At 40.5% G+C, this 26,135-nt stretch overlaps 1 protein-coding gene across 1 annotated transcript in view; it reads left to right on the top strand.

Moving 5' to 3' along the window:
• Positions 1 to 15,897: 15,897 nt before the first annotated feature.
• Positions 15,898 to 26,135, top strand: part of CFAP299 (cilia and flagella associated protein 299) — a 134,191-nt gene continuing 123,953 nt past the window's right edge. The window contains exons 1-2 of the mRNA XM_032186317.1: positions 15,898 to 15,905; positions 16,006 to 16,096. Of these exons, the coding sequence (XP_032042208.1) occupies positions 15,898 to 15,905; positions 16,006 to 16,096 (99 nt within the window). The remainder of the gene's footprint in view (positions 15,906 to 16,005; positions 16,097 to 26,135) is intronic.

Raw genomic sequence — 26,135 nt, 5'->3', positions numbered from 1 at the left:
TGTCTGTACAAACATCCATGTAGGGAGGCAGTGCTCTGAGGGTGCACCCTTGGTGTTTTGAGGGGATGCCAGCATATATGAGGGCTGTTTCTGTGTTCCAGAAATGGATCCCTCTGCACTGGTGCTGCTCTGCTGCCTTTTGGCAGCCCGAGCTGGTGTCCACATCCTCCTGTCTCAAGACACCAGATTTGGTTGAGGTTCCATGATTAGCACTTGTCTAATTGATGAAGCCATGCCAAGCCTGGATGCTGGCACAGAAATTTGATTGTCCTGTTGTTAAAATGTTGGGCTGGTCCTTGGTTTCCCCCCAAGACTTGAAGGTCTTCTGGAGGTACACTGATCCAGGAAGGCATCCCAGGAGGTAGGTTGGATGCACTGAGCTGCTCTATAACTCTGCATGGGATCAGTGGTGCTGTGCAGCATGGTATAGCTGCCTGCTGGGACGTGGTGGTTTTGTGCTGCAGCCATCACCCCTTGCTGCTCTGGGCATTTGTCCTGCTTAGAGCTCAGTACCAGGCCCCTCAGCACCAGGGCTGCTTCCTGCTGGTGCCTCGGCTCTCTGCTGTTCAGCTTTTCCTGCCACCACTTCTGGCTTGATGCTTTTCAGCACCTTGTTTTCTCGCTATTCACAGTGTTTGAGCATATTTCTGCTCCGCTTCATGGGTCAAAATGTTACTATTTCAGCCTCTAGGCCATTGCACTTTCCATCTGCCTTAGGGCTTGGAATGAAAACATGAAATTCTTTACAATCTGAAAGCCCGTCTTTTCCAAGAGGACAAATGATGTTGGGAGGAAAGGGAAGACTGGCGCGGCTCCAATACTTTTGTGTGTTGTCAGCAGTCTCTCATTTTGCTCATGGACAAAGAGCCATCAAGACCACGGATGTTGGGAAGCAGGGCTCACTGCACCCTTCTCCATAGGTGGCAGAGAGGCTCCAGTGCTGTATGACTGAGTTATTTATTTAGTGCTAAACCAGTAGCAAATATGCAGCATTCTGATCCAAAACAGAAAAGATCAGATTATTTTTTTTTCTATCACTTTGGAAGAGAAACATTTTCCAAATAGCAAATTATTTCAGTGTGATAGGAAAGGACATCTGATATCTTCTGTCCATTTTCTGTAACAAGACAGATTTCTTGCAGTGTTGATGGATTATAGAAATGAAATATAGGGTTAAGTCAAGAGATAACCTAGTAATCTGCACAAAACCCATCCTAAATACCCGTTTTGTGGAATAATCAAGATTGACGTGCCTGGTGCTGGTTAGAACAATTTATTGTCTCTATGTTTATTTTGGCTGTGATTTGATTGTGTAGATCTTGGCCTTGAGAAGCTGTGGGGATGAATGGGTTGAGTGCCATTTTGTGAATGGGCTTAGCCACTTAAAAAAAAAAAAAAAAAAAAGGCCATTTTTAGAAGAATTTATGTCTTGGGCCATGGGTCTTAATTTTTACATGGTGAATGCTCAGTACTTGTTGAAAATCAGGGTCACTTGAAAAGAGGCAACTTGAGTTAACTTAATCTATAGTCACTGAAGGAAATAAATAACATTATGTTGTCTGTTCTAGCTTTTAATCCAAGCGGGTTGCAGAAAGGTAACTAGACAGGTTGTTTTTAATTGCAGCAGTGTTATTTAGATTTTAAAGTCAGCTCATGTAATGTTATCAGCAACAATTGTTCACAGCTTGCAAGCCTGCTCAGACCAGGCTTTTTATATAAAAACATCTCCTTGTGCACAGTGCTTTCCATTTCCTCAATTGCTGTTATCAGAAACATCGCTGTGCTGGCCCAGAGGGACTTCCTGTAATTGGGTGCTTGAGTCATGGTTGAATTGCGCGAGGCCGAAGCAAAGGTTAGATTATCCAAAGCAAAATATAATGTATTTTGCTTCAGGCATGTAGGCTGCTGATGGACGGTCTCTTAAAGTGGGATTTCTGCTCTCGCTTTCATTTTATTTCCTATTGTTGGTCAGAAATGAATGCTCTTCAGAAGTGCCTCCTCTTTCCTGTGCAGCCTCTGAGGGTATTTGTTCTTAACCTTTGCTTATGGAATAGCTTGGAGCTTTGGACAGAACATGCAAAATGAGCTTATTAATTAACTGTGACAGTTTCTGTAGTAGCTTTTCTTGGAGGTAGTAAGTATCTGCAAGGATCCCCCAAAAAGTTCAGTTTAGAGCTTCATAACAAGGTTACCTAGATCTTTTGTAATACTGCACGCTACTGGAAAAAAAAGAATGGCATATGCTAATGCTTATGAAATAAGGAAATAAAAATAGCAGGTGTATTATAAATGAGCTAAAATCATATACTCCCCTTGCAAATCCCACAGGATTTAAATAAATGGAACTTCTGCACAAGTGAACACAATTCTACCAGTTATTTTAGAAAATTATATGTATGTGATGTCTTGCTTTCAGGCTTTTTTCAGTCTCTTTTTTTACTAGTATGCTTGCTAAAGCTTTACAAATAATTGAGTATGTCAGTAGGATTCAACGAAGCTATTCTAGAGTTCCTTCTGTCCCCCAGATACTTAGGGTTTGCTTGCACTTAATCCACTTTCTGCAGCTTGATATAAAGGTACAATTTCTGTTACTGTTTATTTTCACATCCATAAATTCTGTTTTTTATAAACAGGTGCTTACAGTGAGGTAAGAACTATGTGTTTTCACTGAGTTTCTTTGGTTTGATTAACGTGAGCGTCAGCATTGCAGAATGAAACTCTCTTCTTTTTACTCAAGGGTAGATACTAAGGTGGCTGCTAAGTCCACTCCAAAATGGACATCACCACCCCTTTCAGCTCTGTCAAGATGATTTTGGTTCCAAGGAAACACAGGCCAATTCCTACAAATGCATAATCTTTGAAAATCCCAAGCAAAACATGACGCAAGTCAGTAACATAGGGAAATTTATTTGATTATTGTTTTCATTTTCCTCTATTATCCTGGGGATGTAGCTTGGGAAGGGGGAATAGGGCATATATAAGCACACATGTCATGTGCTGCAGAAGATTATTTAAAACTCTAAGTCCCTGTGCAAAGCCCAAACATGAGGCTCACCACAGGGGCAGTGTGTTCTTCCACCTGAGGATAGCAAGCACTGCTGATGCTTTTGGGGAAGGAGCCATGCAGGTGGTGCACAGATAACTTTCCTGTGTACTATTTTAGGATTCTAAATCAACATCAGTGTTTGTTTCTTAGTGCTTATGGGATCCATGGTTATGACAGTGTCCTACTAGAGTTTGCAGATGACTTCAAACATTCTGCCAAGGTTTGTTACTGCTTTGGGCATCATGGCGTGAAACCTTGCAGCCACTGTGGATGAGCAGGGCAATGACTTTAACATTAGGTCACAGGGGAGGCAGGTTCTCGGGGACACTGAGAGGGTGAGTTACAGCTACAGAAGATAGCCCAAGTGCTTTAATTTTGTACAAACGCATGCAGGTGATGCCTGGTCTTTTCGCTTAAATCTAAATATTGCACCATGGTAGGAAAAGCCAAAGCATTTTGTACCACAACATGGTGTTGGGAATGAGTCTTTTATATAAAGAGAGTGATAATATATGAGGTCAGGTAGTAAATCTAGCAGATGCTGCTAAAATCTCAGTCTAGAGACTCGAGTTGACCTTTGTTTTCTTTTGCTCAATATGGCAGTAACTGAGGCCAAATCTCAGATGCTCGAAGACTGAAACTTCATAATTTGTTGGCTTAACACAGAAGTTTGGAAGTGAGACGTCTAAATGGCTGTTGGCAGGTGCATTTGTCTGGGAGCAGGTGGGGAATGTTCTGCTGGAGTCAGATTACCATCCTTGTCTGTTTTCTTCTCTCCTGAGCAATTAATTCTCCTGGGATTTTTTTTTTTTTATCTTGGATGACCTGCAAGCTCTGTCTTTTTCATCAGCTAGCAAGTCCTTAAAAATTATTTTGTTCTACACTGCCCATAATTAAGCTTGTTTATCTGTAAAGAAACACACCTGTGCCTTTCTCCATCCATCTTCAAGTCAGCCTGTTGGGTGTTTTTCAGATGCACAACTGGGTGACTGCTTGGAAACAAGCACACAGTTCTTCAGACCACTTTCCTACTTGGGCATAACCACAGTCTGGCCTCACTCAGCGCTGAAGCAGTTGCATTTCACCCTGTTGCATTGGCAATAATTTTTTGGGGTGGTTAATATCTGCTGTTAAATACCAGCCGTGGAGATGCTGGGGGCACACGGGGGCAGCAGCCAGCCTCCAGCATGGATGGCAAGACTTGAAGCAGCAGAGGTGCGGGGCATGACACATGGAAATGTTGTGTAGCATCTGTTTCCCAGAGCATTTGGCCCTAGCCAGTTCTGTTCATTCCTCATGCCGAGAGTTCAGCTAGCTCTGTAAGTTTCCCTGTCAGAAGTGAGGAGGAAAAGGATGGAATCCAGATCTGTTACCGATCTGAACTTTTCATTTGGTTCTTCTTGCTGCAAACATGGTCATACAATATTCCCTTCCCATTCCCACACCTAAAATATATTGTAATTGCAGTTTTGTGGAGGTTTTCTTTGGCAGAATCATCAAAAAAAAAAAAACAAAAAAAAAAAAAAAAAAAACACATTCCATGAAAAAGCACAGAGAAGAGAAAGGGATGGCTCCCTGTTCCCCAGACAATAACCTTCCTACCAACTTTGCTGATAGATTTTAAATCAAATTTATAAATCCCTCAGTGCTGGTGAGGTAGTTACCGTGCGTTGAGGACCTTAGCTGGACTTCAACCAGTGGCTTTGCTGAGTCTAGAAACAGCTTGCTTTCCTTGGCAATTAGGAAGGGAGCAGGAGGGGGGAGCTTACTTGAAAAGGTCAGGATTTGGGGTTTTTCAGTACACAGCAGTGTTTCACTGCCGTGTTTATTTTTTATCCCAAATGTTAGTGGTTTCTTTTTTTTCTTAATAGTACCAATAGCAAAATATCAACTCACCAATAAATCAGTGCAACAGTATGTGAAATATTAACCAGCTTTGACAACTTAAATCCTCTCTACCGAAATGGTTATGAAAGCAGGTGGTCTTGGTGAAAGCATCAGCAAGTTCCAGCAAAATAAAGTTGTTCAGAGCAATGGAAGTTGGAATCTGCAAGCAAATAAGGTCCTGCGAAATGTTCACAACACTTAGCTGAAACTCAGCTTAGTCTTGCTAGGAGATATTTGTCGATGTTAAGAAATGTTTACGTGAAGTGTGGGCTAAACCCCGTGTCTTTCTCCCTCTCTCCAGAGGCCTCTTCCTCATGTTCTCCATTGCTAGACTTGAAGGAGTCTCCCATTTGTCAGATTCACAGCCAAACGATTTTATGTAGGTGAAAGTTGAGGCAAAATACTCATAATTCAGAGGTAAGAATTCTTGTAGAAACAACATGTTTATTTAATTAAGCTTGAAGGAAACCAAGCAGCTAAAGGAATAATTATCGGCTAGTAGAAAATAATTCCTCCTTCCCTCTGCCCTGGCACCAGCACTCAGAAAATCATTTGAAAGTTCTGTAGCCAAGCAGAGCTGCCCAACTTCCTGAGTGCCCAGAAAAGCTGACATGCTGCTTGTTTGTGGTTATGCTTCTGCTCTTTTTTTTTTTTTTTTTTTTTTTTTGCTGTGAAGTTTTCAGGTAGATTCTCAGACTCCACAGACTGTCTCCTCTCTTCCCCCAAAGCCCTCTTAACGGCCTGGTGGGATAGCTGAAGGGGTATGTGTTTGCTGCACACGTGCAAGCTGGCCATTTGCATCTGCTGGTTAGGGCCAGTCTTTTTGAACTGGGTACTTCTTGTACGACCTCAACCTGAGTTCTTCCTCTCTTTCCAGGGCACTGCTGCTTTCTCTGTGACTTTGTGCCCATACTCATCAACCTGCTCAGAAGCACAGCACAGCCATTCTTTAAAAGATGTTCTTTTATTCTCATTTTCTCTTCAGTATACTATATGACAGAGCACTGGTGCACCAGATGTTTTGTTTAGACCTGCCTGTTCAATTCAGAGTAGTAGTGAGTCTTCAATAGTTTTTGTTTTCACCAAATTGGAGAGTCGGGTTGATAATCCTTTGGAACTCCAGGTAGGCTTTTTTTTTTTTTTTTTTTTTTTTCCCTCCCCATTGAAAGTGGTAACTTGTAAGGTTAGTCTGTAGATCTGCTAGTCTGCTAATCACTGTTTCAGAAGCTAAACATTCAAATACATGTACTGGTGTTTATATGCTGCTCACTGTTGCCACCAGTTCGTGATGTTATTACTGGAGACTTTCAGGTCTATACAGAACAGCTTGCATGCACCGGGCAAAAGCAGTGTGCGTTGGGGAGCCTGCTGAAAAGACAGGTTCTGTTGAGATGGAAGCTACTGTTAACGGTCAGTAAACCAAAACAGCTAGGGTTTGGACTTGAGACGACGTTGGCAGTGAAGCAGATCTCCCCAAAAGCAAGAAGAAAGTTTCTCTTGTCATTACGACCTGTACTAGAAAATGTGTAAAGCCCCAGTGCTGCCAGCGGTGCCGCACATAAGCTTTGTTCAGCATCTGAGCTAGTGGGACTGACTCGTGCGTTGTGTTGGAGGGATGCCCTGCTGGGTCGGAGCCTTATTCTTTTCTCACGTAGAAAGCATCTGGGTGCAGATCTGCAGCTGTATTAAATGCTGTGCTTTCAGAAATATCCAAAGTTTTTGTTCTCCTTGGCTGTAAAACCCAGTCTAACCACTGTGTTGTCTTGAATTCTTGGTAACAGTTGTTTGAGCCCCAAAAGCCCTTCACTTGCCCGGCTGTAACCTGAGCGGAGCAATCCCACCTGCCTGCTGACCACATAACAGGGCTCACAGACCTCACAGCCGTCCCAAATGCAGGGGCAAACACAGGTGCATGACTTCTGGCTTCCTTCTCATTTGCATAATAGCAGCCAAGTCATTGAAGTGGAGAGTGGTCAGCCAGCCAAGCACAAAAAAGATAAGAGCACCTCATTGAAGTGTGCTGCCTTAAATCTTTCTGCTTTAGAAGTATACATATTTTTTTTCCCCTCAGCAAAGTTGGACATGGAGAATGGAGCATTCATGAGGTGGAGCAAACAGGTGTGTGCTGGCTCTCTCTGTTCCACCTGAATCTGCTTTTGCTAAGTGTTTGTGTCCGTCAGCTCCAGGCTGTTCGTCCAGCAGTAGCCTCTGTTTGTGCCAGTTACTCTGGGGAAAATGGAGCAGCTTCTGGTCCGTGTTCGTGTCTCCTGACCCCTTTCTCCTTGCTCCCCCATTCTTCTCCTCAGTGACACCTCCTGCCTCAAAGCAGCTGGTTTTAGTTGCTGTAGTTCAGGGGGAGACAGGGAAGGAAGAATGGAAGCAAGGAGGAGAGCTTGGCCTGTGCTGTGTTAAAGCAGTGACTTGTTCTGGGGCCGAATGGCTTCAGCTTGCAAGGCTTTTAACAGGGAAATTCTCATTTAAAGGAGGCATTGGCGGAGGTGCTCTCAGTCACTACAGCAGGCACGGAGAATAGGTTGGGCAAACCAGCATACATCAGAGGAGAGTCACGCCTCATGTCTGGGCACTTCTGACATGGCACAAGCTGGAGAGAGTGCGGGGCCAGGTGCTGAGTGGAAGCAGTTTCTTTTAAAGATTTTTCTTACCCAGAAAACAGAGTTTTCATTCTGTTGTTATAGCAAATGCTGTGTTGTACTGGAAACAGGGATTATCTGACTTGCACCCACACTGTTGCACCTGTTAGTAAAAGGTCAATATGTTCTCATGAAATCAATTATAAAAGCCAACCCTTTCTTGGCAAATGGCTAGCAAATCTTGACTGCTTTGACCCTGATCCATCTGTGTGCTTAGGCAAACTATTTATCCTACGCCCACACGTGTCCCAGGAGCTCCCCTCCTCCGTGGAGGCTCTGCCATCAATGAGGTGAGTGGGAGCCTGAGGGAGCTGGGTGGCTGTCACTGGGCACCATGTGGCTCCTGCTGCGTGGCAGTAGCTTGTTCTGCTCCACTTTCCTCAGCTGGAAACCAAAGCTTTGACCGACAGTGATACAGAAGGAAAAAAGGTGATATAAGAAGTGGATGTTTTTGAGAGCTGGAAGTAAGAGTCTTGTCTAAGAACTGCAACTTTGAGGCTCAGTTTTCACAGTTGAAGGCAATCAAATAATCCATCTTTGTAGGAGAAAGGTTGCAAGCGTGTCGGGGTTTCTTGTGAATCTACATTGTTGGCCTCTTCAGTGAACGATCTCCAGATTTTGATAAGTGTATTTATCATCATAAATAAGTTTCTCCATTACTAATTACATCCCAATGCCAAGATCTTTTGTGTTGCCAAAAATGTAGGCAGATACAGTAAAAATGCTTAACAATTAGAGGTGCTTTATTTTCTTTTTAACAGATTGAAGTCCTTTTGTGACCAAAAGAGGTAAATGTTTCAGTGAATGCTTGACATAGCCTGGTCAGATTTTTTTTTTGTTTGTTTGATGCCTGAATTGCCTAGTTCTGTCCTAGCTCTCTTTTCCTAGTCACTTGTGAAACAGTAATTTTTTTGAGATGAGATGTCCCAGAACCACCTCTAGACATATTTTGTTAAACAGAATGTCTGTCTTTCCACAAATGACCCGAAAGCCACAGCACAAGCATGGCGGGTGCAGGTGATTCCCTCAGCCCCGTGTCATTAGTGACCCTCTCAGTAGTCACTGGTGGGTTGGACAGGTTTTCACTGCCACTTTGGCAATGTGACATTAGCCTGGAGGCTGGGCTGTCCGTCTTCTGGAAAATTTTTCTGTCTTAGGGGGAATCGTTGAGTGCTGGGCATCTCCCAGCTGGCTGCTCTACTGCTTCATTCCCAGCCTTGTCTGTAGGGTGGGAAGGTTCACACACACAAGCGCTGGGAGCGTTAAAGGGATATCAGTAGGGTGGTGTGCCAATGACACATCACTGTGCCCAAGGGTTCCCCAGCTCCTGACAAGTCCCTGGGCACTTTCCTGAATGCCTGTAGCCACTCGGCTCCTCTGTGTGCTCTCCAGGCTGTCTCCTCTTTGAAATGGAAGAGGTGGTGAACGTTTTATGGATTTGGCCAGTACTTAGCTACACATCAGGCTGAAAGCTTAGGTGCGGGAATCTTGCTGGACAGTCATCAGCAACTTTGTTGTTAGACTATAAATTATAAATTGATATCCCATGAAGGACTTGACTTGGCCTGGGGATTGCACTATATGTTGCAGAGTTCTTGGAGTCAGTATCTTGACTCTTAATAAATAAATACTTCAGTAAATAGAAGGCTATCAAAACCCTTCTGGTAGCCTGTGTGCATGACATAATGGTATATGTGGACAAGTTCCCTCACCTTTTTCTTATTACAAACATCCATATGTAAGGTTTAACATATAGGACAAGGATTTTTCTTTTAATAGAGGGTGAGCTGTGATAGCTGCATAGGGAAAAATCTCTCAAAGTTCCCTCCTTCCTTGTTTGTCATCGGCAGCAGTGCATTCCTGGACCTTAACCAGAGCTGATAAAGGAACTTTTTTTTTTCTTCCAAGCTTGTGACTTGGATAGGTGACAGGGTCACGTTGCTGGTAGCTCAGACCGTTTGAAACATTGGTGCCAGTGTTTTGCCAGGTGTGGGCTCCTTGGCTCAAGCCAAGCCCGTGATAGCTGTGCAGATTGTTCCAGAGAAGTGTGTAAGCAACTCAAATGGTTTTTAAAAATTTGCTTATTTCATGAAGTTATAAATATGTAGTAAGTGTACTTGTTATAGTTTGTTGTTCATTTTATTAAACAATGAAATGTGTGGTATTAAGGTCCTTAGAAAAGTATTTCCTCTATGTCAAATTCTGTAACCATCAATCACAACTTTTACAGCAGATTTTACAAATGATTATATGCCAAAAAATGTCAGATCAGTTGGAAATTTAATATTCTCTTCCTACATAACTTCTTAATCCAACTCCTTGTTGTCAGGAATGGTTCTTTTTTAGCACAGACACATTTCGAAATTGAAGTTTCACAATTAATGAAGTTGTACATATGAATGTCAATGCCAGCATGCCCTGAAACTATTAGATCAAGATGTAGTGTTTGGGAGGCCCGGTGGGAGCTTTGCAGAGGGCTTAGACAGGAGTGGGTTTGGGCTGCAGAGATCTCCAGAAGTGCTGAAGGAACTCTTGGAACCAGAGCCGGTTCTGCCCCTCTATATGCTGCCTTCCCGTGAGGTCGGCATTAACATCCTGCCTTACTGTGCCACAGCCACACTCAAATCTGATGAACACCAAGTGTTGCTGTGGAGGAAGTGTGCTTGATCATATCCTTGCAGGGGAGACCTGCAGATGAGAAGTGGATCAAGCTATTTGATGAAGTTTCCGGTCCTTATGACTGAACAGACATGAATGAATCTCCATTCTGCGTTACCACAGTGTCTTAATGCTTCCCTGTTTATTTGTCGAGCCCTATTCCTCATGCAGGGTCAGATAGCCTTGCTGTGTTGGGCCACTTTAACCTGGAGAAGTAGTTGTGCCTGCTTTCCAGTGTAAAAAGTTGGGACAAGAAAACTGATCCAATGGCCACGCTTGTGTCACGTATTTGACAGAGCAAGATAATGAACTTCAGTCTTTCCAGTCCCAGCCTTACACCTTGGTCTTTAAGGCATAATCTTGTACTGCAGTCTCTCTCTCCTCTTTCAAGCATGCATACTTGGTGTAAAGAAAACAAATAGGCATCTGATGTCTTGGAACAGCACTCAAGTAATAGTCCTGCCTCAGGACACAATGCTGTAAGTGCATGGCACAGAGAGGTTGAAACTTCAGAAGTTTCAAAATACAAATTACGTGTCTTGAGATGAGGGAGTAACTTTGGGACTGAGTTCTTACGCCTATCTCCACACTAATCCTGGGGCAGGTGTTTGCAAAACACAGCTGCTTTGCAGAAGTTAGGTGAGAATGTGCATTCCTGTCCAGCTTTCTGCTAAACTGGAACATGCAGCGTACTGTTAAAAGAATAACAGTGTGACTGTTAGATGTTCTTCCCATTATCTCAGTTTGATAAAAAGCATTCTCCAGGTCAACAGGGCTCTCTAAAAGTTAAACTGCATTGTTCTGTTTCCAACTGTGACTCCACAGCACTCTTGGTAAAAGCCCACATGGTAAAAGATGGAATAAAATCAAGTAAACAAAACCCTAGGGAACCATTAAAAAAAAAAAAGGGGGGGGGGGGCAGAACAGGCAGGGGGACATTGTAGCCTGTCAAAATAAGAATTGAGGACCCCGAACTCAGGTTAGGAAGGAGATTTCCTTCTTTCTGCTGCACTAATGTGTATCAGTGAGGACCTGAGAAGCGCGCTGCAAGCAAAATGCATCTGAACTGGGAACCTGAGAGGGGCCTGTGGGCTGGTGGGAGGTCCTAGGAGCCCTTGGAAGAGAGGAGCAAGGTGGTGTGACAATGCAAGGGGAAAGTTAGAGCATCATATAAAAGAGTTTGATTTATGGAATGAAAACCAACAACCAACAGTTAATAGGGTTAACATCACTAGGACTTCCTGTATCCAAACCAGTTCCTTGAGAAAAGTGTCCTTTTTAATGTCTGCAAAGCTGTAATACTTAATTTCACTATTGCTTTCATTGACAGACAGTATGATCAGGAGTATTAGTCATGGTTAACATTTACTCTTATTTACCTGCAGGTAAAGCAGATCTTTAGAAGGGGAGAAGTTAGAATATAGAAACCATTAGAATATAGAAAAAATATAGAAATTAGTATTTAATACAAGAACTAATTACGGAACATTTGCAGGTTGGTAACAGTAACAACACATCTGGAGAGACATTGTGTTGTACCTGGATATGATGCTTAATCTTTGTGCCTCTCAGATGACCCTTCGAAATAAGTGAATAGTAACTTTCTCCTGTGCATTAATTTTTCCACCAGCCTGCTGTTTCTGGCTGGCTCCTGGCCCAGCAGGACAGGAGGGCTGTGCAGCGACCAGCACACCAACATCCTGCTCTTCATGTGTGCTGCTACCCCTGAAGTCAGGTAATAATTTCAGACATCTGTCAGGTACACTGGGAGTTCCAGCAGAGTCGTGTTCAGGGGGCTGCAGCTACCATCAGGATACCTCATCAAGAGATAACGCTGCCTTGTAAATAGGGTGTTCCCTCCAAGTCATCCTCTGCAAGTATGCTGAGGCAGGAATTGAGTGGTGGCAGTAATTAGGCAGTGCATGCTAAGCTCATTACCTGTTACAATTACATGTGTGATGCTGCAGAGATGCAGTTTCATGCTGATAATGAAACATTCTCTGGTCTCCTTTGCAAGAGCTGCAGCAGCCTGCAAGTTTCTATGAGAAAGCAAAGGTATCTTTGGCATCTCTTCTTTACTGCTATATGATTTGTAGTCCTCTAGATTTGTGGAGGACCTAATCCAGAGTTTTGAGGGAATAGCTTTTTAATTTATTATTTTATTTTGATACATTTAAACAACAATTTTGGGGTCACTGCAAGTTAGATAACCTCATTAGACAGCAGCGGTGTTAAGGGGGTGCTAGAGAATTCCTTGCCGCTCCTCCCTGCCCAGAGAACTCCCTCATCCAGTCTGGCAGGAAGATGGAACAAGCGTTCACGTTGCCTCTGAATTCCTAACCAGTCACACCCCAGCATTTCGGCCTGTTTATGTGTGGGGGAACTTCTGTGGAGTGGAATGCCTTGATCTTTTCTTTTCTCTTGTACTAGGGTGCTAAAAAGTGCATGCATCTGTGGCAAGGGGACAAAAGTTAATTTTTTTTTTTCTTGAAGACTGGCAAGTAACAAGTGCTCATAAAATGTTCCTGTAAAAGCTGCATCGTCCTACTCTTTACTCACACAAGATCCATGTATGATGGCAACTTAAACTGTTTTTAAACCAGTTCATTTCAAACGAAAGTCCTTGGAGGCTTGCAGTCCTTTATGTATAGATTATTGAAGTCAAACCAGAAGGTTTTTGCTTGTTTATTTTGAAACACCTCACTGTCTGTAGAAGCTTGCAATTCATTGTGGGCATCTCAGGTCAGTTCCTGACTGATTTGTTTGGTATTGAAATGAGCCTGACTTAAGTGAGTCTTAAAAATATTCGTGTGACCTTTTGTACTGTTTGAACTATGCCAGCTTAAAGTCTCCTGTAAGGAAAATGAGTGCGCTTCTCCTGTGTGGGCAGGCCCCAAGAAGAGAGAAGGAACTCCCAGCTGGCACAGAGAGGCAGAGGATACACATCGTAAGGGTTAAAGAAGTGAAAACGAACAAGACTCACAGAAACAACATACACATACAAGCAGGAAATAAAGTGGAAAGTTTACCAACTAGTTGTTTGTTTCTACCTCAGAAAAGATGAATGCTTGTTTAGATGTTGTGGGATCCTTCAAGGTCCTGGAGTTTTAGAATTCAGGCTTTTTAAGTGTTAAGCTCCTCTTTTTCTTTGACGCTCTTCTGTTTTCTAAATTATAAAGGTGTACCCCAGATTATTTCTGCTTTCTTGTGATTCAGATTTAACAGTGATACCTCTGTTATTTATCCAGTAAAATGTGTTTAAAGGCAGGGGATTTCAGAGAGTCTCAGTCCAATGTAGAGAACACACCTCATGTTTGGTTTCTGCACTCGCTGGTCCCACAAACATGTTTGTTTGTTTGTTTTTACTTTTCATCCATTAGGACCTTGTTGTGAGGGTAAAATGATTATTTATTTTTTTTTCTAGAAATATTTTACTAGATACATGTTTTTTATGCATTTCTCAGATATAACTCAAAAATTTTGCTTTTTTTTTTTTTTTGGTCCTTCTTTCTCACCTCTTTTTATTAAAATATAAGCACTGCTCTATGTGATCTTGGTTCTGTGCCACTTAAACCACAATCTGTTGCATTCCTAATGTTTTGTTCACCTGTAATGTCAATTATTTTCCTTTTGGACCATAGTAGAACAAAGTTATTTTAGTAAACCTAAGAAAACTTTTTTTTTATTATTATTCTTTAACTGAAGTAGAAGCATCTTCCACAGAGGAAGTCGGGAATGTCACTGAGAATAGCGTAGAGAAAATATATTTTTCAGATGATTGCTTTTTCTCATCTTATGTCCTTTGGAGGTTAGACTTTCAGATATAGAACCTGAGTAGTCAACACAGCAAGTAAGGCACAATAATGCCCCTTGGAATTAGTTCAAGGATTGTGAAAAGCTCCCACCTTACACCTGTGATGCACCTGTGAAATTGTAGCTCTGTGTTTTAACACTCTGTGATTTTTGACATAGGTGAGGCCACCCAGTGATCCATGTTTGAAATTAAGCCGCACTATTTGTGAAAAAGATGGAGGTATCCATTTGTTCTAATGCAGAAGTAACGATGCACTTAGTAACTATGTCTAAAACAAAAAAAAAAATAATAAATATACATTGTAATGCTCTGAAGGTGGATCAGTGCTTTCTAACGTAACTTAAAGGTAGTATTTTGCTGGCAGTTGAAGGATTAGAGGAATATTTTTATTTATTTTTTAAGGAAAACTGAAGTCTCTAATTGGACAGGTAGATTTAAGTATGTGAAAACACAATCTTTCAGGCACTCAAATACTTCTGGCTTGAAATATGAGTAACAAACTTGAGGCTGTAACAGTTGTTAAACATGGATTTACTATCCATTTAGTATTAAAATCTGCCAGACAAATGAAGTCTGGAAATCTGGAATTCTTAACTGGGCAGGAAAAGGAAAATTTGATACTCCATTTCTTATTCTTCTTTTATATCTAATTAATTGAGGTGTTTTAATCCATATGTTAGCCTTTGATTTGTTTTATCTTTACAGTGCAGCAGATGCACTTCCGTAACAGTTTCAAACTAATGTATTTCTGGATAACAGCTGGTGAGGTGGCCAGAGATTGACCTAATAGCTCTACATCAGAGTTTCGGATCTTAGATACAGGCTTTTCACTCCATTAAAGGACATTACTATGCATGACTATATTAAAAAAAAAAAAAAAAATACCAAAGGGAGTTTTCCTTTTTTTTTTTTTTTTATGGCACTTTCATTTGAAACCTGATAAAGTACACACTTGAAACAAAGATCTTTCCTGATGCTGTATTCCACCTACTTAGATTGATGTTTGCTGCTGCTTTTTATTGAAATATTCCTGTCAAGAGAGTGGGGGATGTTCACAATCCTTCCCCTTTCAGGTAGACATGTGCTGAACTCGGAGGCACTGGTGTGCCTTTGGTTGCTTAAAAAGAAAAACTCTGATGATCATTCACTGACTTAAGCATTAGAGGGAAAAAAGTTCCTGCTGAAGCTGCTAGAGTGCAAAATCTCAGTGTCCATTTTCTCCTCATCTGTGCAAAGCATGCTGGAGTGAGTGCAATGACTGCTGTAGGTGCAGAAGGGCTTGGGATTAGGCTAAGAACCTTACAGACAACAATAATCATGGTGTTTTGTCAACAGACAGAAGTGGTACATGTTTTCTGTTTTTAAGTACTGTTTTAGTTGTAGCATGGTATGTTCCAAAGTTAAGGAGCGATTTTTTTTAGAGTACGCCATCCTTTTTTGTGATTTTTGTTTTGCTAGTTTTTGTGGAGCAAAATAAGTTTTCTTTTATATGTTTTGTACTTAAGGATAGAGAAAGTATAAAGATCCTACTGCACCAGCAACCTAAGTATGTAGTAGTTAATTTGATTAGTTGCTGGTGGAAGAGTAAAGTATGGAATCTGTTGAAGTTTATATTTGTACACACTGTAAATTTGGTATTCTTATGTAAACATGACCTTGGCCATAATTCTGTAGATACAGCAGAAATAATTTAAATGCCTATTTTTTATAATTGAAAATGCATGAAAGTAGAAGTCAACTTGTGATAAACTACTATTATACTGTACATCTGCAATAGTGATTAATTTTGATGAATGTTTTTATGGTATGTAAAATCAGAACAAGCAACAGACAAATCAGCTATGATAGGGTGAGGACTGTCTCTTTGTATTTACAGAACGTTTAACCCAACAGTGAACCCCATGCCAATGGCAATAATTAATAGTAATAATTGTACCATTGTTTTCTAGGTTGCTAGCAAGCACGGGAAAAGAACTCAAAGATAACTTTTTGCAGGCCCTGGCGGAAAGAGAAGAAGCAAACCGTGATGGAAAGCTTTCTGTGAGTACCTGTGAGATCACAGTCTTTTTAATAGCTTAAAAATGATTTGGAAAAATGACGCTTTTTACATGAAAAATTACTGCAGAAAGTTTACAATAGATTATTTGATTTAGGAAAGATTCACTGAAACCTAGTATTTTGTTGATGTTAACTTTTTTTAAAAAGCAAAATATGTGAAGAAGCTGCCCAGAAATCTACAAGCAGGTAAGTGACAAGCTGAAAGATGCAAGAGGAAAAATGTCTAGAGGGGTATATTTTGGTTTCATAAAAACTTCTAGATTCCTATCACAGAAAATTGATTCCCAGTTTTGTTTTACATAGAGGAAGATGCGACTTAAGAGAATGTGTTTGCAGCTCATGAACATCAGAATTGTAGCAGTTTCTGTGGGTGATGCTTGCGATGTTGAACCTGACACAGGAAAGTTTTATGAACACTGCAATGTGCCTCCCAACTCAGTTGGCTCGTGTGTGGTAACTTGTCCGGTTGCTGTGCTTGCTGGTGTTTTCCTCACCTGGAATGATGCTGGCTGGGAGGCCACATGGGAATCTTTTCAATACTGTTTATCACAGTATCCTTCTGGACAAAATGTCCACTGTACAGCTAGACAAACCCATAATGTGATGGGTGAACAACTGGCTGGTTGGTTGGCCTCGAAGGCTTACAGTAAGTGGGGTTACATCAGGCTGGTGGCCAGTCACTAGTGGGATTCCCCAGGGCTCCATTGTAGGGCCAGCTCTCTTCAGTGTCTTCATAAATGAAATCCTTCCAACTCAGGATATTCTGTGAGTTGAAGTCAATCTGCTTTCATTTAAACTTTGTAACACAACTGAAAAAGAGTCAGAAGTGGCCATCCTGGTCCAGCTGTTCTGTTTAGATACAGTGCTGCTGTTTCTTGCCTTCTTTAGTCCATATACAGAAGTCTGGATTTCTGTCTGTTAGATTGCCTCTCGTATTAAAGAACAGTGATAAAAGAGACTGCAAAGGCAGCACTGGGCGTTTTGGAAGTTGAAAGTGATTGTGATCTTATTTCCTGGTTCTTCTTGCTTAGAAAGTTGATCAGGTATAAACTAATGATATTTTTGTTTTCCTTCTACTAATGAAGAAAAAGAATAGCACCACTCCTTCCCTCCCCCCTATAATTCTAGGGATGATATTTATTCTTTTATGGCTAGTTAATTAACCTCGAGAATTTGCAGAGGAAATGCTGCCTGATGTGTGGTTCTACAACATATGTGAGCAAGCTTTCTTGTGAAGCTTCAAACACCTTGTGGTTTCAGCTGGCTGACAAATCTCCTGGGAATTGTGCTTCTTGGCATAGTTAAGGATTTCTCTAGGAGAAATATGACACAAAAGGTTAAATGTGTGACAGAAATGAGATAGGATGGAACAAAGCTGTGAGGGTTTAGAAGCACTCTGTGACTTACTTCACATGTTTACCATCATGTTAGGGGAAAAAAAAAAAAAAAAAAAAAGCAAAGAAAAAAAGAAAGATTCAATTAGTTGTAGCACTTTCCTCTTGTATTTCACTTTCTGGCTCTCGTTTTCAGAGCATGCTATATCAGAACTGTAATTTCTTCATTTTACAGATGGGGACACTACTGAGTTGCACAGAGCCCTTCTCAGAGCAGAAGAGGGCTAACAGTTTATATTAACAGATTCTTCTGGCCTTACGTAAAGGCAGCAGGGTTGAGCCCAGCCCTTTGGACTGGCCAAGACCTCCCTACGAATCAATTCCAGGATGCCCAGAACATAGACAAAAAGGAGGAAAACCTCAGCTCTGTCTCTCTGCTCATGGGGTGCCGAATACATTTAGCAATGTGAGATGAAATGTTTTCTTCTGTGACAACAGGGCTCCTAAGGAGGGCACTGGAAAAGTTGAGATCAGCAATAGGCTTCTCAGTCTTGGGGATACAGTGCGGTAGCATTCATTAAGGACCTGAAATTGCATCCAGTGTAGTTTGGGGACTCATTGGGTTTACTAAACCCCAATTATACACCCAAATAAAGGGCTCTAGAATACAAGGTAGATGAACCTTATATTATGATATTTTAAAGGCTAGCCTTTAAAAGTTAAAAAAAAAAAAAAAAAAAAAAAAAAAAAAAAAAAATTAACAGGGAAACAGTAAGCGGGTAAGTATCCCATGAAAATGCTGACAGCTGATCTCATTTTCCAAGTTTCCAAGCCTGCAGTGGTATGAATTCTAGGCCCTCAAACCAGCCTCTGGTGATATATATCAAAAGTTTTTGGAACAGTGAGTATTATTGCAGGCTATTCAGTACGTACCTAGATATAATGAAATATATCACATCTGAAATTTCAACTCTGACTCTACTGCAGTTTGTTGCTTTACAGATAACCCTGTAATGTTTTCCTAATAAACTTCAATGTGCAAATGCATTTCCAAGTGATTTAGAACATAAATCTGTTGGTGGCCTTATAGAAGCACAAAATATATTTATGGTTTTTACTATTATGTATTCAATCATCCAACAGAGAAAAGATATTCCCTTATGAAACTATTTCTCTTCATCTTCACAGTGCCACCTGCATTCCTGCTGCAGTGTTACACCATTTTGTATGGTTTTGGGGGTTATGCTTGGTCTCTAAGACTATGTACGCTGGCTGCTGAGCAGACCAGCCTACCCAAAGAAAACACTGCCTATTGGGAAAGCTGAAGCCACTGCCTGCCATTGAAACAGCATTGAGACAGCATTGAAATTGCAGGAATTATATTGTTTGTGTGCTTCTCTGTTCAGAAAGTGATATCCTGCACCTGCTCCTTTTGAGATGAAAGCTCTGCAAGTTGTGGGACTTAATTCCCACTCATCCAAGTAGGTCTAATAAAAATGAGAGACATGGCAGGGAGTTATCAAATGGCTTTCCATCCTCCTTTGAATGCGACTGTGTGACAATAGCATTGAAGGTCTCTCTGAGCTAATGAACAATTTCATTAAATCCTTGGGTTTCCTTCCTAAAGACTATTCAACATAAAACTAACTTTTCTTAGTCCATCTGGATAAGGCTAAACAAGGCTTTGTGGACTACCTCAAAAAGTCACCACACGTGTGATGACATTGCCATAAGGAGGTTACCTGCTGTGATTGCTGGTGGTCTTCAGCAAAGGCAGGATTTAATGCTGCTTGGCGGGGCTGCCTGCTTTAGAGCTAGATTTCAGGGCTGCTGAAGGAATGGGAGCTGAAAAAGAAAAGGAAAGTTCTTGTTCCAAAGCTGCATAAATGTGAACCTCACAAAAATTTTTGTAATGGTTAGTTGGCTTTAGCGCTCTCCGCAACAAGGCTTAGCCCTTTATTTAAGGGTCAGCAGCGCTTGTCCTGCACATCACGGTGACAGGGATATTACATCTGGGAGACAAGTTCCTGATACAGCAAGCATTGTCAGTGATCTTGCTTGCATTTGCTGGCAGGAGCTCTGAGGGTGTTTCCAGACCCTTAGAAATCAGCCTCTGCCTGAAGATGATTTCCTACATGCCTTTTCTAGATATGTAGCCAGCCCATCCTATTCCTCTTCTCCTTTCCTCTGAGAGGAGGATGAAAAACATCCAGTTGTGAAAACTGCGAAGGCCTCTACCTGGAAGAAGTCTCTCTCAGCTCTGCTCAGTCATCCTGAGGGGCTTCCTCAGCTGAGTTCCCTATTTCCTCTCTGTTTTATCAGCTTTTCCAGGTTATGCATGTGTCAAGTTCATATGGGAAGATAATTTTCTGAAATGAGCCTGTCTCGAAATATGCACTGCATGTACTTGCTTTTAACCAATTCCATTGAAAAGTCTGATGCAGAATAGTTGGTAAGAGAAAATAAGAACTAAAAACCACAAAATGGTTTTAAAAAACAAGTGAGGTGTGCAGGGTGAGGTAAGAACTAACTACTCACAGATTTTTTAACTTACTGGTGAATTCTCCACATTCTTAGGTATGAGTTCACCTGAAATCCAATGCAAGTCTTATGATCAGACTTACTCAGCAGGCAGACAGATCTCAACTTCTTTACACAGGTGTATGTTTACCCTGTCTAACCTTCACCTGTACTCTGGTATGCATTAAATATTGCTTGTTTATTCAAGGTGATAAAGGGCTCTGTGGATGTTCTAGTTTGTTTTTACAAAAGCTGTAGGATATTATACCATGCCCAAGAACACCTTTTTTGTGTCCTAGAGCAGCAAGTCTCACAGTTAGTGTTTGATTATCTTGAGGCTGATCTTTTGGAAGAGGCTTAGAGTAAAGGGGTAGAGAGAGACTACAGCTAACCTGATGTATCTGTAGAGAGATGGACCCTGTAAGCATGGATTTGGCTTCTACGGAGATCTGAACAAGTTGCAGTTAAAGTTCTCATTGTTTTTCTTCTAAAGTTTTCATTGGTGTCCACATCAGGAATGTTTAGCTGATTCAAATAATTAGATAGAATGTGTTCATGGAAAATAGGGACATTAGAAATCTGAGAATTCATCCCTTCCTCCCAGTTCTACTAATAGGAAAATAAATAAATGAAGTTCTTGTCTTAGTATTGTGAGAGCTACAACCAGGAGATCAGATGACATTCATGCCTAGTAGAATGGAACTTGTTGATTTTTCTCCCCACTGAGTGTTGGCTGTGTAAACAGTTTGGTGGCTGGGCCTTTTTGTCTTTGCAATGTGTATTATTGAAGCTGTATAAAAGCACTGGTTACATTTTGTTCCTTGCAGCAATTCGAAGAAACTCTGACTCAGAAAAACCTGTGAATTCAGCAGTTTCTAATGCACGTTTCCTGTGTTGAAAACTGGATGAAACATAAGATTGCGTTATATATGACCAACAATATTGCGCTGACATGATCTTGTTTCCCTTTACTGTTTCCTAAGATCTACGAAGGGTTCCCTGTCAAGAAAAAGATGGTGTTTTATAAATGTTTATTTCCCTTTTAATTGAACCAGTTTGTCTGTTTAATAAGTCCCCATGGAAATTGCATGAGTCGTGCAGGTAATCATAACTTAATTTCAATCAGTCACTTATGCCCTTGAAATATAAAAATACATGTCAAATTCCATTCCATTGGAAAGAGAATAGTATGAAGGAAATGTAACTCTGTTTCCTGGATGCAGATGTATTCTTTGTCCAGCAGCTGTCTGAGGCTTAGTATGTCTTCTCCCCATTTAAAAGGGGTAGGGATGAGTGGAAGTCATGCTCCTTGTTCAGATTTATTGTGCAGATGACAAGCAGAAGCCTTTTTTCCTTAGCTCCAGAAATCATAGACATCATTTTCTGCCATTGTTTGCATAGTATATAGTGCTGAGGCGTGGTGGCAACAGGTGTAAAGGAGCATAAAAGCACCTGGAACTGTGCCAATGGGATACGGTGTCCTCTGAACCCCAAAAGCAATTGTTGGGGTGCTGGCAGTACACTTAGGGTGTAATTTTACTTATATTATTTCACTCTTAGGATGATCAAATTCTGGTAACAGAAAATGGCAAGTGTTATTTGAAAATGTATACAGCACACTGAGGCAGCTCTTAAATTCACGGTGTTTTTTCCTTATTTTTGTCTAAACTATTCTAGAGAAATATATCTGATAATGACCACTTAATAAAATGATATTTTGTTTTTGGCAAGATTCCTTCTCTGTAAGTTGTAGGTACAGTATAATGGAAAAACTGTTCTAGACTAACTGAAATACATGGATTATGGGTTGTTTTAAATGCTTAAAAATGCGTGATTAGGTATAATATGTTTTCCATGGGAAGTCTGCAAAGCTAAGACACCATGTAGAAAAGAACATGGCAAAAGAAGAGCAATATAGAGCATCTTTTATTTCTTCATTGTTTGCTGTAATGTATCAATAGCGAAACACAAGTCAGGTAAGCAAAATACATGTTCTATAATGCATCAGTTGTGTCATTTTACTGTCACAGCAGCAGTGAATGACTGCAAGTTACTCATGCTGTGTCAAGTGGTCAAGTTTCAGACCAGCTGACAGCAAGGCATCAGGCATATTATTTGAAGGTTTCGAACTGTCATCAGAAGACCTCGAGGCTCATGTACAATTTCGATCAACATGCATAATTTTTTTTTAATGGCTATTAATTTAAGACCAATTAAGTTCCTTTAAAGACCTTATAATTGGTTTTGTTTGTCTCAGCAGGAGTTTTTGATTCTGTATGAAGACAGCTCGGAAGGGCCTGGTGAAAGATGGCTTACATATCCATGAGGGTGTGTCTACATTGGCTTTTGAGTTTGGGTCAGGAGAGAAATTTTGAAATAAGTCTCTCAGGAGGCCACACTTAACATGCGTTGATTTTGCATTGCAGAACAATCTTGGAATGCACTAATGGCTTTAATTGGGAGAGAAGGAGAAACAGGAAGTTAGGCTCTAGGGGCACTTAGTCTCTTGCAGATAGCCAGTTCTTGGGATCAGATTAGAGTTACAGTGAAGCAACTCCCTCAAAACACATACAATGCCGGGTCTTTGGCTGGAAGTTTTTCACTCCTAAAGACCTGCTGTTGTGTGACTGTCCATGGCCTGAGGTCTCTGCTGCATAGGACCTAGATTAGTGTAAGGTACTTGCTTTCTCTGAAATACATGAAAACCAGTAAAGAATAGTAATCATAGTATGGAAATAGGTAGTGTTACAAACACAGCTATAAATAGAGCAAGTGTATGTTGCAGTTGAGCCTCCTGCATTTGTGGTGGTAGAATGTGCTAAACGCTAGCACATGCAATGGAAAACTTCCATTGTGGCCTATCAGATTGAAGAAATAAAATGTCCAAGTCAGAGGGTTCCTTGAAGTGGGTAATGCGTTTCTGGATCATCAAAGGGTATTCCTCAAACACAGTCAAGCAGGCCATCATAGACTATAAGTAAATTAAACAAAACCTGCCATTTTGTTTTCCTACAGTAGCTGTAGTTTGCTGACTGAGAAGACTGATTCTCAACATCAGGAAAGTTGTATGAATACAATTTAACAACCACATAAGAAACATTTCTAAAGATTTTCTTTCATTTTGAAACAATGAGCTGCTCGCATATGTTGTTGATGGATTTATTTACTTTCTTCTCAAATTGTGTATTAAACAAAGGATAAGAAAGGAAATGTAAGTGTCTACAGAAATGCATTAATTAGAAAATATGTTTTTAGACTCGATGTATTTTGGTTAAATCATTGACTAAAATGGGGAAAAGATGTGCTAAATGTCTTCCTACCTCACAGAAGAACTTGGTTTGTTTCCTAGTCTTGAATCAGTGTGTTGCAGTGCTCCTACTTCTCCAAGAGATTGAAAAGGGCCATTGAAAATTATTGGGATGGGTTTTCCTCGAGGGAAAGTAAATGATGAATTGGAGGGTTCAGGTAGTGTTACACGAGTTTGTTGTCAGACATTATCTAGGCACATGAAAAGTGAGTCCAAGCAGGTATTGCATTGTGTTGGCTGTTTTGGGATGGGGATGTCTGCAGTGGCCTTCTTCTGTGGGAAGGGCATGGGAGTCATTGTCTTACCCTTTCTAGGAACAGCAGCAGAGTTCAGATGTGGTGCCTTTCCAGTTTATTTTGTCTTCTGAAAGTTTTAGTGGCTCTTAGTGATTCAAATGTGTGATTGACCTTCCATGGTGGCCCTTGGATTTCCCTGTACCTGGGGGCTGGAGGGATTTTGGTGAGAATGACTGATGGGGGTGAAAGTGCTGATTTGACAGAAGGACAACTCTAACCCATTCCTGCAATGATGGTATGGCTACCGCAAGAAAAAAAAAAAAAGCAGGAAAATGATTTGAAATCATCATGTGCAAGGAATTTGATCTTTAATCTACTTCACACTCTCAGCAGTAATTTTCCATAGGTGTAAATGCAAGCCTGGTCGATATTACAGAAATTAAAACTGATTACACACGAAATCACAATTGGTCTGTTTGACTCAAGAGAAAGTTCTTGATCATTCCTGCATACCCACGAACCTTTGTGAATGCTTCTGTTGAACAAGTTGTCAGTTCTCAGGAAATAAGTAATAACACATGATTTAATTGGAAAAGCTATTCTCTTAAATAGCGTGCACATGTTTTAAGAACCTTTTAGTGTTTGCACTTAGTCATCATATTTCAGGTTGTGTTTGTTTTACCTGGTAGTGTAAAACAAATAAGCAGGGTGATAAAAAGGTATCTGGGCAAGCTTAATGAAATATGATGGTACTGATAGAAAAAATGTGGTATTTCCAAAAAACAGTTTATTTTTGTCTGTTTCAATCACTGACATTTAAAAACCATTAGTGCCCACATTTATTTATTAGTATTTTCAGCTCTTGAACCTTTACAGTAGGAGTATTTATCTTTTCCTAGCTAGAGAGAACAAAACCCAACCATCTGGCTGCCTAATGTTACCAAACAATGATTTTCACATTATAAATGATTACCTCTAAAAGCAGCAATAGAGAAAGGTGGAAAGAGGTGATGCATGAAAGCTTTTAGTGGAAATGAATGAAATAAACAGCTATTCTGTCAACAGATCTTTTCATTTGCTCAAATTAACTAATGATCTGATAAGTGAGACTCAGTGAAACCCAGCTGTAAGAAAGGACATTCAAAGCATTACTGACAGAAGCATAACAAGACAGCAGGAAGGAGAGATAATATGTTTTAAGGGCTTTCTCTGCATTGTACGCAATATTCCTAAATACTTTCCTTCTTAGCATTTGAGTGATGTTCTTGGCCACCTTGCCTGTTAACCTGAGCATCATGATAGCTGTACTTTGTACACACTTGTGGACTGTTGGACCTCGTTGGAGATAAATTACTGAAGGGGAAATTGTTGCTCATTGACAAACTGATTGCTGAGAATGAATGTTTACTGCCAGAGCCATCTGATATGATTTTGAATCTACAAGAATTGATTTTAAGAATCTTCAGATTATAAAAAGTGCCCAGTGCCCTCCTAATTCAAACCATCCCAGAACTAGTCAATAACAGCATATGCTTTCATTATGGTATATGTTCTTTGAATTTCAGAGTAATAAATGACCCCAGCACATGTGTAATGTACGCCTACAAGTCATTCCTTTCAAACCTAGAAAACAATTGAGGTCAACCACATGCATCAACTGAAACCCTCATGAATGAAAAGACAACATAGATGGGTTTTATCTCACAGGAACTTGAAATGTGGGGGCATTGCAGTATGTGGGAAATGTTCCATTTTGCGTGGCAATTATACTGATACAGTTGCAATAGAATATGTTCTAAATAATTCAGAATTAATAGCTTATATGATCACTTTGGGAACTATTGTTTGCCATTTTTAAGAGGTTGTAGGAAGTTTCATCGGAACTGGGATATGAACTCACAGATTAATACTTGTCAAGCAGTGGAATGTGTTTTCTATTCCAGATTTCCAGAAGGGTTAAGGGAGTGCTCTGCTCTCACCAAAAGGAACAATGACATGCAAGGCATGCTCCCATTCTCACTGTAGGCCAAAATTCACCTCTAAGCTTATTTCCTCTGTAGTTTCAACATTTTTTTTTCTGGTATAGGAACAAAATTGCTATTTCTTGCCTAACACAGAAATCTTAAATATAGGACTTTGTCCCTAATCTTGCAAATATTTATGCATACTGCTTAAATGTACTACCTAGAGCAGTCCCACTGACTGTAGTGAAAGCTTTAATGAAAAAAGCTGCACATTTCAGTGGTGCTATTCATGGCAGTATGGGTGATGTCTATCAGTGCTAGCAGGACTGGAGCTATTCAGCGTGTTGAAGAGGAAGGTAGACATACAATCAGATTAGATTTTTTTTATCTTGTATAATTTCATATCAGCTAATAGCTGGTCTGCTTGCAACATGATATAAAATCAGCTTGACATGTCATTGATTTTTACTGAAACAAAACAATATGGAAAACCAATGCGTAATATATTAGTGAATTTGTGTTTTCAGGAAGAGTGGTTTTATTTTTGAGAGAAAAACGTTTTTTAAAAGCTCAGTTTATAATATGGGCATTTCACACCTGGTATTTGACCAAAGGTCTCAGTGTTGCATTCAGACACAATTTCTTTATTTGTTTGCAAAA

Source organism: Aythya fuligula, chromosome 4 (genome assembly GCF_009819795.1).
Source record: "Aythya fuligula isolate bAytFul2 chromosome 4, bAytFul2.pri, whole genome shotgun sequence".
In the NCBI taxonomy this organism is placed as follows: Eukaryota; Metazoa; Chordata; class Aves; order Anseriformes; family Anatidae; genus Aythya; species Aythya fuligula.
This window is presented reverse-complemented; position numbering and strand designations above follow the sequence as displayed.